This window comes from Pagrus major, chromosome 1 (genome assembly GCF_040436345.1).
Source record: "Pagrus major chromosome 1, Pma_NU_1.0".
NCBI classification, from domain to species: domain Eukaryota; kingdom Metazoa; phylum Chordata; class Actinopteri; order Spariformes; family Sparidae; genus Pagrus; species Pagrus major.
In genome coordinates, this window is record NC_133215.1 from 28,365,650 (window position 1) to 28,381,316 (window position 15,667).

The following is a 15,667-nucleotide window of genomic DNA, read 5'->3' on the forward strand; positions in this document are numbered from 1 at the left end:
ACCACTCTCCTACAACTAAACAACTATTCCTTTTAATACCTACTGTGACACATAGATAAAGACTTCAATGATCACTAACTACACAGCTAACTGGGCTAACTAGCTAGCAGCACTTAGCAGTTACTCTGGTGATATGCTGCTTCCTATTTGTTTGTTATGAATCTTAAGATCTTGAGCTTATCAGATCACAGGAGCAGGAAACCCTGAGTAATCATGAGTAAGCATACAGTCAGTAGCTACTATCTGGAAACATCATATCATGAGAGGTTTCCTGAGAAGCTAAACTGGCCATGATGACTCTTAAACCACATGAAGATTCCCTCCTTTTGCCACAATAGTGTCAGGTGAGGGTGTGCCGGTAAATCAGTGAATAATTTAAATGTATGACATGATCATGATCATGATCAGGTTTCAAGTCACACACAAAATATCTGTTACCAAGCTTTTAAACACATTTCTTTGTAAAGTCAATGTACATCTTAATGTCATTAACAGTCATGTTAATGATGAATTTTAATTTGTTTTTTAAGAACTACTGCTGGTTACATTGTAAAAAGTCATCGGTCGTTTCTCTTTAAAATCCAGGGGCTTACATTAGGCTGACGACCATATACTAGACAATCTGTCTTCATTAAGATTATAGATTTGATTTGAGGTCATTGCTGTTGTTTGTGCCTGTTGTCAGCTGCCTCCAGGTCAGCTGCAGAGTCACTTACAAAAGTTGGGTACAGACACTCACACTGCACTCGGTGTCTGCACATGGCTTCTTATTTTACCAGCCAATGAGCTGGAAGGGCGTGGGCCGACACCCTCCACACACTGCGGGCCCACAGCAGTCCTGAAACGCCATTTTGGGTGTGGAAATGTGCTGCAAAGTTAATTCACACACTCACTAGAAGTCCAAATAGTGTGCTGTGCACGGAGGAGAGAGCAGCATCACACATTCACAACAGACGGAAAACTGCACACGTGTATTTAACACACTTTAGTGCCTCTTTATTCAAGGCATGAAAGCTGGTTGCATAACTCCCATGCGTTGCACAACTATATGCTCCCGATGCTTTGCCTCAACTGTCATGGAGGAAAGGAGCTCCCGTATATAACGTTACATATCCCTGTGACGTCACCAAGTGTTATTTAAGCGACTTTTTTAACGCTCATTGAATCACCGCAGAAAAGTTACCGGATCATCAGACAAACTCAGCGAGAGGAATACAGGTACTGTTCTTTAAACTAAACATTTACACTGCTGCAGGCTGAGTCCTGTTCAAACACCTAAAACCAACGTTGGTTTTAGGTGTTTGAACAGGACTCAGCCTGAGAGTGTGTGTGTGTGTGTGTGGAGGGGGGGACAACATGTTCCTATGTCCTGATGAATGTCAAACATTACAAACAGGCTCGTTCAGTTTGAATTTTACCTTTTCTGCGTCTAGAAAACATTTGAAATAGTGTTCAAACCGAGTTCCTGATCAAACCTTGATCAAGCCCCTATTGTCTGTCCTGCATGGAGTGATAAAAATGCAATAATAACAAAAACAAATAGGTGAGGAGCCTACTATGAAGCATTTTACATAGGTAGATAAAGAAATAGTAATGTGTGTTATATTTTGACGAATTGTCCTGATTTTCGCTGGTCTGGCACCTCGATTTTCAATATTGTTGCATAAAAATGTCTTATTAACTGGGAAATGTGCCTATACAGTGTTCATATATATGAATTAATATGACAACTTTAATATATGTTTCATATCTCATTTTCCTCTTTGTTCAGTAGACATATGGCTCTCAGAGGTGCTGTCACCCGTCTGCTGTCTAACAGCAAAAAATGTGCTGCTGTCACTGTGTGCAGAGCCCAGGGCACAGCTGCTGCAGCCTCCAGAGGTACATCTGGAATAATTTATTACATTTTTTAAAAATATTTAGAGCTTTTAGCATATTACAGAAAGGTAACACATGCTTAGGGCTGTAATGAGACTGCAAGTACACTAGAAAGTAGAAAAAAAGTGTTGCACATTTCAGCTTCGTATCCATTTTTCTTTTTACTCAAAGCCCTCAGGTCTTTTTCAAGATCAGCAACTTAAGACAAGCCGGTTTTTGATTGTGACGAAGGCCTAAGGCTGAAACGTTGATGCATATGAAGCTAGAGTGTGTGAAAAAGCAAATACAGGAGGCGAAAACAGACATAAGTTGTTTAAATTTGAGTAAGATAATGGACTCAACATTTTTACTTGTCTTCCTTCAGATGCTGAAGAAACCAAAAAGCCGGCTAAGGCACGTAAGTAAAGCTTTAATGAGTTGAACACTTGTCTGTGCAGATTCCTTCACATGTTCTGTTACCACATGTTATGGTGACATAACCACTGTGTGTGTGTGTGTGTGTGTGTGTGTGTATGTACATGTTTTGACTCTCAGCCAAGGTGTCATTCAACTGGCGGGACGCCCTGGAACTGGAGGGTCAGCTGACAGAGGAGGAGATCATGATCCGGGACTCCTTCCGGGACTACTGCCAGGAGAAACTCATGCCCCGTATCCTCATGGCCAACAGAAATGAACGTAAGCAGAGCACACATCTGTGGTCGGAGCATTCAGAGGAGTTATGTGTGGGTCAGACTTTAGGGATTCATTTATGATTAAATATCCAGAGCAGAAATGGACTTTTAGATGCTCATCTAGGCTAATTCAACCACAGGTTAGGCTTTTTACACACTTTTTAAGTTGGAACTGTGCAAAATGTGTTTATTTTCTGATAAGTGTTTGATTGTCAGTTTCTGTTTTCCCAACATGCATCTGGCTACAGATTTCCACCGGGAGATTGTCTCAGAGATGGGAGAGTTAGGCGTCCTGGGCCCAACTATTAAAGGTAAACAGAAAACAAAACCTCATAATCAGTCACAGAGAATATAAGAGTTAGTGAGGTCTTTGTTTTAGGAACAATATCGTCATGTTTGGATTATATGCAGGACTTTACACTGTGTCTTACTTCCTCTGCAGGGTACGGCTGTGCAGGCACTAGCTATGTGGCATACGGCTTGATTGCCAGAGAGGTAGAGAGAGTGGACAGCGGGTATCGGTCAGTCATGAGTGTCCAGTCTTCACTGGTCATGCACCCCATCAATGCTTACGGCACAGAGGCCCAGAAGGAAAAGTACTTGCCCCGCCTGGGTGAGACGGATGTTTTCTGCATTTGCACACAACATTTTAAAAATGGCAATGTCCAGTTTCAAGAGCTTCCCTTGTGTTTTTATTTGTCGTGCAGCCAGTGGAGAAATCATGGGCTGCTTTGGCCTGACAGAGCCCAACCACGGCAGTGATCCCAGCGGTATGGAGACCAAGGCCAAATACAACCCATCAAGTGGCACCTTCACCATCAGTGGAGCCAAGACCTGGTAGGTAGAACTACAAAAAGCACCGACTTCTGGTTTGACTCTTAATACTAAAATAAAAAAATTTGATTGGTGTAATACATTTTTCTTGATTATACTTGCATACTTTTATTTTAGTAACATTTTCAATGCAGGACTTTTACTTGTAGAGAGAGTAATTTAACAGTATTGGTACTTTTACTCAAGTAAAGGATGTGAATACTTCCTCCACTGTTAGATGGTACCATATGAGGTGGTTGTTCGGTCTCACTGGTGTGTCAATCTAACAATGTACTTCAAACTTCTGATATATAGAGGAAAATTATATAAAAATTAATAATTATATGGCAAAAAAAAAAAAAAATAGAATCTGACCCATTTTAAATTCAGATAGTACAGAAAATAAGGACAATTCTTTCTGTTCCAGTGTCACCATAAGTTTTGGACTATTATCCAGTTTAAAATGTTTACTCCTATGTTTACTGTCAACTACTGTGGATTTAATTGTGTCTGACACATGGACGTCCGGTGTTTTGAGGCTAATGATGTGAAAAGATGTTGCGACAGTGCTGCCAGTATGTAAGAAAATCCTAAAAGTTGAAGAAGCCTGCTTCTCTCTTTGGAGGTAGCTCACTGATAAACTGATATTAGGTTAGTTAAAAATGAAAACTTTTGATGAAACATGGCTGTGTCGAGCTCTTTATGAAATACTGAAAAGTGAAATCATTCTGTTAATGCATGAAATCCTTCTCCCTCTTTTTCTCCTGCTAGGATCACAAATTCCCCCGTGGCAGACATCGCAGTGGTGTGGGCAAAGTGTGAGGATGGCAGGGTGCGAGGTTTCATCTTGGAGCGTGGAATGAAGGGTTTTGCCACCCCCAAGATTGAGGGCAAGTTCTCGCTGAGGGCGTCCGCCACTGGCATGATCCTGATGGATGAAGTGGAAGTTCCCCAGGAGAACCTGCTGCCCAACGTCTCTGGTCTCGCTGTAAGTGGCTGCTCTCTGAGCTCAAGTTTAATTAATTGTACCTTTACATTACAACATTAATATTACTGCATGCTGATATGTTACATTTTATTTTGTTGGTGATTAGGGTCCCTTTGGTTGTCTGAACAACGCCCGGTATGGCATCGCCTGGGGAGCTCTGGGAGCTGCTGAATTCTGCTTCCACGCTGCCCGTCAGTACACTCTGGACAGGTACATGATGTTCTGATTACACTATGTGCGTTGCCTAAACAAGGTCAGAGGACATTACATTATCAGCTTTTTTACAGAAGGATTGGATTTCATGTCTTTCTATCCTCCAATCAGAATCCAGTTTGGGGTGCCACTGGCCAGGAACCAGCTGATGCAGAAGAAAATGGCTGACATGCTGACAGAGATCACCATTGGGCTGCAGTCATGTCTTTCCCTGGGAAGACTTATCGATGAGAAGAAGTGAGTCTTCTCTTTCTGTCTTGTTTTGGCGCCTTCTCTACACACCGGTGGTCTCTTCTAGTCAAAATAAAAACAGTTTTTCTTTAACGTGTGTCTTCTTCCCCTAATAGAGCAGCACCAGAGATGATCTCCATGCTGAAGAGGAATAGCTGTGGCAAATCTTTGGATATTGCCAGGCAGGCAAGAGACATGCTGGGAGGAAATGGCATCGCAGATGAGTACCACATTATCCGTCACGTCATGAACCTGGAAGCCGTCAACACATACGAGGGTAGGCACACACCAGTGGATACATCTAATCTTCATTTTTTAAAAGCACCAACAGAAGGAAGTGTTGTAGTGAAAAGGATTTCAAACTTTAGCTGCAGTTATATGCATCCACCACGAGAGGGCAGCAGTGCAGAAGATAGAGATGGTCCACTTTTGGACTCTGGTTCACTATTCTGTTGTGTTTTTTTAACCAAATGTTAGTACAAATAAATGTAGCCAATTTGCCTTTAAAAAACAAACAAAAAACCCTCAATAATGTGTATTTGTTTTTTTTTTGCAGGAACTCATGACATTCATGCCTTGATCCTGGGCCGAGCAATCACTGGACTGCAGTCTTTCACTGTTGGAAAGTAAAGGCTCTTCACCGTCTTCTTGAAATGGACTTGATGTGTATTTGAACTGGAGTACCTGTTCATCTGACCTCTGCAAAACACAGGCTTCATTGGGCAAACTTATATGTGTAGAAACACAAGGTGGACTGAAGTTTTGCTTGGTGGGATAAATCACAAATACCTCATTATGTTTATACTTTTTCAAATACCTGATAGGAGCTGATTGCTACAGCCCCTCTTGTTTGGTACTTTAGGCTTGTTTTTAAGGTCAACCTCACAAAGCGATGGGTCCAACTGTCATAATGCTTGTACGGTTGTCTGAAGTACACTTCAGGAACTGATTATGAGGCAGGTGCATGTGAAGTTGTGGCATTATGAGTTTATTTTCTGATAATTTAATATGTAAATAAAGGACTTTGAATGAGTGAGAAGGTGTGAGTTCATCTGAGATGCTGTGTGCACTATTCAAAATAAATGATCTTCTGTTGTCATTTAAAATTTTTATCATGTTAGTCAGAGTAGGTCTGAACAACTGCATTGGTGAAATACAAATAACTACAGACACAATGGGGCACTATGATAAATAACAAATTTAAAATGTTAACACCTGAGAGACAAATAAATATGCTTATCTGTTACTGTTGGTTTCATTTAATAAATCAATAGATACTGAAATTGACCATAAATATAACCTGGATTCAGCTTTGGTTTTTTCATTGAAACCTTGACTTATAACCTGAACTACTGCCCTAAAAATAAACAACACAGCCAACCGTGGATTGTCACAAAAACAAAGGGCATTATCCATGCAACTATTCTGAATACTCAATATAATAAAAGAAAACATTCAGAATAAGTAAGTAATTCTGAATAACACATGAACTAGTTCAAAAATAGCATGAATATCAGAGTAATAGCTAGTTTGTCAGGGTTCTGATGTCTGGCTGATGTCCAGGTCCTCTCTGAGACCTGCCAGCGCCTGGGTGGCCTCCATGAGCTCCGTGTTGAGCTTAGTGCACCTCTCCAGCACCTCGAACAACTCCTGCAGCTTCACCTCCATCTTATTACTGTTCTCCTCATACACCGTGTACATGTGCTCCTTCATCTGCTGGCACATCTCTGGCACCTAGGGAATAAAATGAGGGGTAAAAAAAAACAATCTTACCAATGACCAGATTAGAACGTTTGTGGCCAGCGACAGTGTAAGACACAGTCAACAAAAAGTGCCTATGTGTCAGTCCACAATCAGCATTTTACTTTTGAGCATGAAGTGCGTTCAGGCCCATCATGAAAGTCATGAAAGGAGTACTTGGTAAATATGAACTGTACATAGTGGTGAAGAACAGGACCGGGAGCATTACAAATATTTTCTACCTTTTTCATTAACTTCTCCTCAAAGCTGTCCATCACTTTCTGGTCACTGGTGCGGCTGTCGTTAATCTCTTCTACCAGATCCTGCACTCTTCCACGGATATCATCAATGCTAGAGCTACAATAGATAGTGACATGCATGCAGGTTGAACGTGGCTCCAACCTAAATTTCTTCTTCATTAAGGAATATAAACGTACAGTTCTTCCTGGGGCAAGTGGACGGTACCGCTTAGGAATGCTAATTTATGAATGATAACTTCAGTGAATGGGTTGGACTGTACCAGATATTCTCTTGGATGTCAGTAATGCTCAGGCTTGAGGACATCCCTCTTGATGAATCATGGTCTTCTGGCTGTATTAAGGACAATGACAAAACAGCTGTAAACGTGTCCACCATCGCCAAGTGTGCAGTAACTAAAAAGTATGAATTCACAGATCTCAAAAATACAGTTGCCTTAAAATTACTCTTCAATCATGTGGGGACAAATTGTTGACTTGGGGAAATAAGTTCACATCTGTAACATTCATCATGACAGACATTTACATATATGTACATAATACAAATCATGTGTCACATCTTGTAACAGAAAATAGTAACTTGTTCACAAGTCTCGTTCTCAACTTTTTCAACAGTAGGCTATGGCGCTACCACAAATTAATATCGTGCTGTCACAATTTTAAATATATTTGGGGACTTCTTGGTCTTTAGTTTTATATGATTACATGTTACCATCTCTGAGTCTTCATGGCGGCTCTTGGGAGTGGAGTGTGAAGAGGACGGCAGCTCATCTAAGGAAAAATCCATGTTGCTCTGTTGGACTCTAAATTTGAGAAAAATAAGACACATCTAATACATAAATGATGTTTGTGAAGAAAATATAAATGTAAGTTTCTTCGACTACAATAACCTGTTAATAAGAAACTGTAATGTATGCTAATGTTAGAATAAGGAGATGGATCAGTTCTCACTTAAACCTAGGTACAGCTTTAGCTAGCTAACCCCTCTTGTCCGCTAAAAGTAAAAAGTAATTTTACCAATAGCTTCACATCAAACAACAGTACGTTGCAAGCAAATACTTATACTTATTTTTCCTTCAGATAACCACTATATGTAAAATTGGCGCGTTAGTTGTGTGTGTGTGCATCTGGCTAGCTGTTATGTGCGCTAACGGCTAACGTGAATGCTAACGTACTTCATCTTGCTAGCTTAAACTAATTTTCATTCTGTTTATGTTTTAAAAAACAAAGGCCGAAATCCCGCGGCCTGTTTTACGTTTTTGTGTTTTGATTTTATGTTGTTAAAATCGTAAAATATGTATGATATTATTAGGTAATATATAGTATCTGGTTAAAATGACATATCCTCACCCAGTTCGGTTAGGAGCGGTGGAAGAAGTGAAGGAGGTCAGCAGCACCACACTGTAAGAAGAGTCAACCTCATTAGCTACAGCACCACACTGTAAGAAGAGTCAACCTCATTAGCTACAGCACCACACTGTAAGAAGAGACAACCTCATTAGCTACAGCACCACACTGTAAGAAGAGACAACCTCATTAGCTACAGCACCACACTGTAAGAAGAGACAACCTCATTAGCTACAGCACCACACTGTAAGAAGAGACAACCTCATTAGCTACATGGAATAATCTTGTTAAAAAAAATAGAAAACTACTAATTTTACAACTCCAGTACAGTCCTATTAAAAGTTGTGCTTTATGTTTTTTTTTAAAAAAAGGACAAACAAGTTATTATTACACTGGATCTGGTAGGTACAAATATGCAAAAAATAGAAAATAAAATAAAATACAATTAATTGCTTTCACCAATTCAACCAATGCAGCACCCATTCAATTTAGAATAAAGACATGTAGCCATTTATCAGCTTTTTCAGTAGTGAGTGAAACAGAAACAAAACCGGAAGTTGTGCAAGACTTAAATTCAGCCTTTTTTGGGATCCGTTAAAACAAAAAAAGAACTTCTTAGCTTCTGTGTATCTAACATTGTGTGTGTGTGTGTGTATGTGTGCGTGCGTGTGCGTGTGTGTCTGCCCTGAGCATTACAGGGCAGAAAGCACTCACTCAGATTGTTTCTCCTGGATTAAGTGGGATGAGGGGCTGATTGATCGTTGCTGTGATTGGAAATCTAATCCCTGCCTTCCCCCCTCTCTCTCTCTCTCTCTCTCTCTCTCTCTCTCTCTCTCTCTCTCTCTCTCTCTCTCTCTCTCTCTCTTCCACTGCTCACAGTCTGAATTATTCCAGCACAGAGGACACAGCACACAGCAGAGAGGCACAGAGGCTGTCTGACATGTTCTGCTTGTGGGATGGACTGATGATACAACAGCACGATGCTAAAGAAAGTAAATAGGGAGATGTTGGTGAACCAACACTGAAAAGACCCAAATGTGTTTAATCTGGAAGCTGCCAAAACGTGGCTTTGACAGGTGGGTGAATTTGTTCACTGGCCGATTTTCTGTTTAGTATCAGAAAAGTAGCTCTTTGTATCTTGAAAAATGAGTAGGTAAATAGCCATTTGGAGGGTAAATTCAAATGGCTATTTGAATATATTTGCATTACATTCTTCCATCTGCCTTATATTAAAGTTAATTAAATGAGAAGATTTAAATATTTTTGCTCTTTCTGCCTGTCTGCATTTTAGGGAGTGACGTCTCAGCAAGTGAATAAATCAAATTGGGAACATTTTCACTTTGAATATAATGGAATAACTTCTCATCACTGGAGGAAGCAGAGGCTCTGGGAATATGGACAGCTTTAACTACACAGACGAAGGCGGACTTTCATTCCAGTACTTGGTCCAAAATGGGGAGCCACTTTACAAGGAGTACAAGCCTCCTCCCAGGGACCTCATCCAGCTCCCTAAATCTGTCCTCTACCTCCTGATGGCCGCTCTGATCGTTGTTGCTGTGGCCTACGCTATCGTGGGTCACCTTATCAAAGACCTCATGCTGGATATAACAGGTACTCAAATCCATTGGAGGTAGCAGTCTCGTATATCAGAACTTGTTTTTTAAAACATTTTTTTTATGTAACATTGTTTGAGAATGCTCTCAAAAATAAAAGCCAGCCTGTTGAACAGTGCTTTGGGTAGATATCCTCTGAAGGGTAGAGCTGCAACATTCATCGATAAGTTGTCCATCATTAAATTAACCGACAACTGTTCTTATAAATGATTAATCGGTTTGAGAAATATTTAAGAGGAAAATTCTTCTTAAATGTGAATGTTTCCTGGTTTCTTTACCCTTCTGTGCTAGTTAATGTAATATCTTTGGGTTGTGGACAAAACAAGACATTTGAGGATGTCATCCTGGACTTTGGGAGACACTGATATTTTGAGGTTTTAGGTTGATATTTTCGGATATCTGACATTTTATAGACCAAACAACTAATCGATAATGTTATAATTTTCATTTCGCTGTAGAGAATATGCATTGAATTGTGTCAGATTCTCTTACCCTCAATAAGATTAGCTTAATATACACTATTATGTCTCTGTACCAACTAAAAAAGCTGAAAACAAAGAATATATTTTTTCAGTAGATTCCCTTGGAGATGAAGCAAAAGTGCACCAGTTATGAAGCAAACTTGATGTAAATGTCTACAACAGCGACCAATCTTAAATTAATTGAAACACTTAGGGACTTTTTTTTAAGGATAGTGGGGATTGGGATGAAGATGGTGGCGTTAAATTGTTTGGTTCTCATCCCTTCTCTTTTGACCCGTCCACAGACTGTTTGCTGGGCCCGCTTGATGACGACATGATGAAAGACGGCAGGATGGAAGGAGTCAACCCTCTGCAACTACCACCTGCCCTCACCCACTCGCACCCAAATGCCTTCCACGTGTGGAACCAGGACGACGTCATCATCCCCATGGCTCACCTGCATGAGAGCCCGCTGTCCAGCCCTCTGATGTCCGTCATTCCATACATACCTTCGTTCTTTCCCACCTCCCTGAACGTGAATAGCCCGTCCTACAATCACCCACTCCCAAGGGAGAGTGATGCATGAGACAGCGTGAAGGATCCAAGACAGTTTTCATGTGGTGCATCTGCTTTAAACTCCTCTTATTCCCCTGTTGCTTTGATTTCCTTCTTTAGTTGAGCTTCTTTAGCTCCTTGTTTTCACCTCTGAAACACATTTCACACCTTTTGTTGGATAAAGTTGAATCATTTATGGGAACATCTTGTGAAAATCAATGTGTGTCACAAGCCAGCAACATCATGTGACTTGCAGAGACCTGGCGACTCTGCATGCAAGACTTTTGATATTTTCTGACTGGGATCATACTTAAGCAGTGATCGAGGCCAATCAGGACGTATGGATTTACTTCTGTCGGAGTTACTGATCTCTCTACTTGACCATTTCTCAGGATCCAAGCCTGGGACTCTGAGTGGGACAGCCTTCACTCGTTAATATTCCCTGCGGACTTGTGCCAAGTTAGCATCATTATTATTTACCTTCTCCTGCCAGACTCAGTTATCAGTCCATACTGTTATATTTGTTTGTATGTAGGAACTTAACCTGTTTTGGCAAACTTCGTATGGAGTTATGAGGAGATATTCAACATAAAATAATCCCAATTAATAATGAGTTCATGTTTGGACATGGACAGGGGTGCGTCTCAGTAATGACAGACTCCGTCAAAACTTCACTGTTTCACTAAGTGATCTCTAATGTATCATACAGTATATAATACAGTATAAATGATGAAGAGAGCAGTGCGCACATTACAGGAGAGACAAGTGTCTGTGTTGAGCTCTTGTGTCAAATAAAGGTGAATACTATACAAAGACAATGTTTGCTAACACTTGTGTCTCAATCTTATTCTGATGCTAAATATATTTGTGCTCCTTAGGAGGATCGGCCTAACTTACTAAGTAATAGGGTGGAGTTAATTCAATTAGTGGAGGTGACCGCTTTCAGGTGACCATGTGATGCCTTTTAAGGACAGGCACAGTATGCACCAGATTAATACAATACAAAATAAAAGCCTATTTCGGCAAAGAAACAATGATGAACGACACTAAAATGGCACAGAAGAGGAACACAAGAAAACATGGACGTAAACAGTGCATAAAACATTTAAAAGATAGGTTTGCAAATGTTCTATGAGATGAAATGCACACAGTGTGTTTTAGTAATAAACACTAAATGTAAAATTTACTATTGTTTGTCTATAAGAAAACTCCACAGGGCTCATTTAAATGGTGTTAAATTACTAAAAATGCAACACTACACTGCACAACTGTGACAGTGTGACATTATGGCCTTTATAATGGTTCATGATTCACTGGAGTCATATCTGTTAAACTGTGATCTGATTTGCGTTCAGGATGTCACTGCAGGAGGCACCCAGATCTATTGTTGTTTGCAGTTGCCATCAAAAAAGACACGCACTGTTACACAACTCAAAAAGAAAGATTTCAGGGTCCTTTTTAAGCAGGATATTGACTGAGATGCAGAAATCCTGGGATATTAAAAGCCCATGAAGGCTGTGACATCACAAACACATGCACAGCCTCAGCACTTTCAGTCATTTCTCATTTGTTCTCGGATTATTTCACCTCTGCTGTCATTCGCTGGATAAACATCAAAGTATTAACATTGTCTTTTTTTTAAATATTAGGTAATTTTTGGTTAACATTGCTCTTTCCATCTGTTGAACCCAGAGTGCCTGTATTCAGTAAGGGATGGAGATTAGGGAGAGAAGATTTGATGAGCAGCTTAACCTTTAATACAGCATCCTTTTATTACTTTTGAGCCGTAGAATTAGATAATCGGACAGCAGAAACCGACATTATTATTCTGGTTGGATTCACTGCATCCAGGCTGGGGCGTTTAGAGACAGCCAACAGTGTGAATGAAGTGTGGAGTCAGTGATGATGCTCAGTGCAGCAGTGTAGGGCTGATTTAAGTCCAAAGCAGCATGACTGACCTCTGTGTAAGATGTTGCTTGCTTGCGTAACAGCACTGGCAGTCTTGGCAGATGTCTCCATGTCAGTGTTTTACATGGTGGAATAACAAATGCACTGATGTGGAACGGAAAGTCACTGGTACTGAAGTGAAACAAGTTGTGAGATAGCTAGGATGTAGCCACATGATGGAGGAGAGTGATGCAGGTGTGTGTGAAACAGAACACAGGGAACACAGGTGAGCAGGAAGCAACCAAGTCTTGGGTTTGCCGAACTGGGCAGGTTTATTAAGAAAATGTTAATAATAATAATAAAAAATAAACGGAACAAGAAGATGTAACTGTAGCGCACTGAGCAGCAACAAACATTTTCTCTCCAACATGTAACAAACGCCAACAACTCCTGCCTCACGACCAGAAACACATCAGTCAAAAGTGAAGTTCCTCTCTCTGCCTGATTACTATGACATTAGATTGTTTGTTCTACTTCCCATAAGTTCTCACTCAGTTCCTTTTTGGGCTGAGTTCCCTGGTAAAACATATGTCATTCAAACAAATCAACACCTGCAGATTTATTTTAGAAAATCAGCCAGTTTCTTTTTAAAAATGGCTTTTTCAGTTCTGACTTGAGGAAAGATAGAAGCTTTGTTAATCCTATTTCCTCAGGCCTCCTGTCACAGAAGATCTTAGCGCTCTTTAACTCCACACTGACACTATGAGAGGTGCACTGGTGGCATAGGAGCTCTTTAATCGGTGCAGATGGGTAAGAGCTTAAGGTGGGGCAAATTAAGACTGAGAGAAGGTCAAACTGTGAGGAGGTGATCGAACAGAGAGTTCCATGTATGACTTCATCCAAAGGTTATACATCACATCTCATGCAGCTTTTATTCAATGTCAGGAGGAGTAGCTTCTGACCCGGGGTGTTAAACCTTCCAAAAAAGATGCATCACAGTGCTTGCCTATGTTTTAGTGCAGATATTAAAAGGAAGTTATTTTGAGAAGTGTAGTGTGACAGATCCTGTATTGTGTCTATGTTGGTAAATGAATGAGGTCAAAGGAAATGAGGACACAGGATGTATCTGTGTGTTCATCCTACACTGCATTATTGACATAACTCCACAACTCTAACTGCTTGTTAAATCATCGATCATTTGTGCTCACCAGTGTCAAGAGACATTTTGGGATTAGCCGTCGTCTGGATTTTGAGGTGGAACATGTGAGCACAGGATTATGACGCTGCAGTTGTGCACATTTGGACTGGGGGTTTGGCTCTGCTGAAAAACTGCAGATTCAGGTGGTAATTCTCTATAGGTTCATTAGATTCACTGGTCGAGGCCCTTTCACGTTGTCACTTGAAACTTGGTTATTGTAAAAAAAAAAAAAAAAAAAAAAAAAACCTATGTTAGCTGCTTTAATCCTGAATTTAATGAATTTCCTGCGAACCAGTTAGGGCACCCACTGAGAGCCCTGCATCACATACAGTTCCTGCATATTATTACTAAAGGGTCCAATCATCAGTCGGTCTGACCCGATGTGCAGCTCTCTGAGGCTTTCTCTTAGTCTGCAGTAGGTTTACGTCAGTCAGGGTTAAGTGATCCTTACCTGTCCTTTATCCTCAGGTGGCAGCTTATCCTCGGCCAATTTCGTATTACCACTGACTCTCAGCCCATCTCTGTCTGACGACGCATGACACAGCAGACTGTAACTTATCCTAATTAATAATTAACACACTAAGACAAGGAAAAGACAAGGAAGAATGTCTATGGCATTTCATTACATAATAAAATAAGATAGCATGCCCTGGCCTATTTGGTGCTTTGTGAACCTTTGGACCAACATGCAGTGGTTATTTGCATAAATTGTGCATAGATTTATTTTCCTGATGCAGAGTAATAATCCTTACACCATACAGCCATTAGCAAAGCTAAACAATTCAACATGTCAGCAGGAGGGAGAAAAAATAGAGAACCGTCTGTTCTGGGTCTTGGCTTCACCCCCAGGTTAATTGTCATTGGTTGGCTGAGTTTATCCTGGTTGCAGCCACTGCCAATCTGCCGTCATTCAGCCTAATCCTCTGCTGGCAGGCCAGGTGGTTCTCTGTGACGGACAAAAAAGTAGTGGCTGGGGAAGTCTTGACCTCTTGTCTCCTGTCCTTCCGCAGCAGCCAACAACGTGCACATCTGATCTCTGCACATGGGTCTCTGATAGGACACATTTAACTACTGCGTGTTCCTGACATTTAAAGGCTAGATGATCAGTTTTTTTAGGCTTCTTGTAATTAAGACATTTGCTATTTTTATATTGCAAATGGTAGCAGTAAAAACACATATGCTGAACAGCACCAGCTGATCACTTTAAATACCATTTTCCCTTTCTCACCCCTGCATCATGGTTTTCACTAATTAATAAGAAAATTAAGCAAAGCTGCAAAATCGATGAATGGGTAGAAGTCATGCAACATGAACAGCTGTGATTTTACAAATGGGCTCATCTTGGTATCCATTTAACTAATCCCAGGCAAAACACAAGCCACGGGTTTGCACTCTAATCCTTATTTGGAAATGTTTAAGTCATGCAGCTCTGTCTACTCTCAACCAATTAGTGTTTTGCTCCTGCAAGATCTCACTGCATAAACTAACAGGCAAGCTAAGGGTGGTATAAACAGGCCTTAAGAATTTTAATGGTTTAGATGTGCATAACTGCAAAGTCATGGCAGCTGACCATGGACCAACCATGCACAGAACAACTGAGCCACTGTGCTCATCCAGTCATATTTACAATAGTGGTTGACTTATGATGCTGAATAGACATATATAGTAAATAGAAATATAGTATATTCCTACCATGACTCATGTAAGAAACTAGGCCCAAATAAATATCTACAAACATCCTTTTCCAAGAACAGTGCCTACTGTAGGGTTTGGTTTCCCAGAGATATTTTTGTATGTGCAGCATTTTAAGTGTTC

At 40.5% G+C, this 15,667-nt stretch overlaps 2 protein-coding genes across 3 annotated transcripts; one reads left to right on the forward strand and one right to left on the reverse strand.

Moving 5' to 3' along the window:
• Nucleotides 1-1,030: 1,030 nt before the first annotated feature.
• On the forward strand, nucleotides 1,031-5,827 carry LOC141019415 (glutaryl-CoA dehydrogenase, mitochondrial-like). 2 transcript variants are annotated; one of them, XM_073494365.1, is made up of 12 exons: nucleotides 1,031-1,218; nucleotides 1,772-1,881; nucleotides 2,243-2,275; nucleotides 2,413-2,553; nucleotides 2,798-2,860; nucleotides 2,992-3,162; nucleotides 3,257-3,386; nucleotides 4,134-4,350; nucleotides 4,457-4,560; nucleotides 4,675-4,800; nucleotides 4,911-5,071; nucleotides 5,351-5,827. In XM_073494365.1, the coding sequence occupies exons 2-12, from the start codon at nucleotides 1,779-1,781 to the stop codon at nucleotides 5,422-5,424; spliced, it is 1,323 nt and encodes a 440-aa protein (XP_073350466.1). In that variant the 5' UTR covers nucleotides 1,031-1,218; nucleotides 1,772-1,778; the 3' UTR covers nucleotides 5,425-5,827. The 2 variants fall into 2 exon arrangements, with proteins under 2 accessions (XP_073350466.1, XP_073350539.1); XM_073494438.1 differs by having other exon boundaries at nucleotides 1,775-1,881.
• Nucleotides 5,828-6,327: 500 nt separating this feature from the next.
• On the reverse strand, nucleotides 6,328-7,578 carry syce2 (synaptonemal complex central element protein 2). The gene is made up of 4 exons (XM_073470903.1): nucleotides 7,504-7,578; nucleotides 7,055-7,125; nucleotides 6,777-6,891; nucleotides 6,328-6,528 (listed from the first exon to the last, which is right to left on the reverse strand). The coding sequence occupies exons 1-4, from the start codon at nucleotides 7,576-7,578 to the stop codon at nucleotides 6,328-6,330; spliced, it is 462 nt and encodes a 153-aa protein (XP_073327004.1).
• Between the last annotated feature and the right edge of the window lie 8,089 nt (nucleotides 7,579-15,667).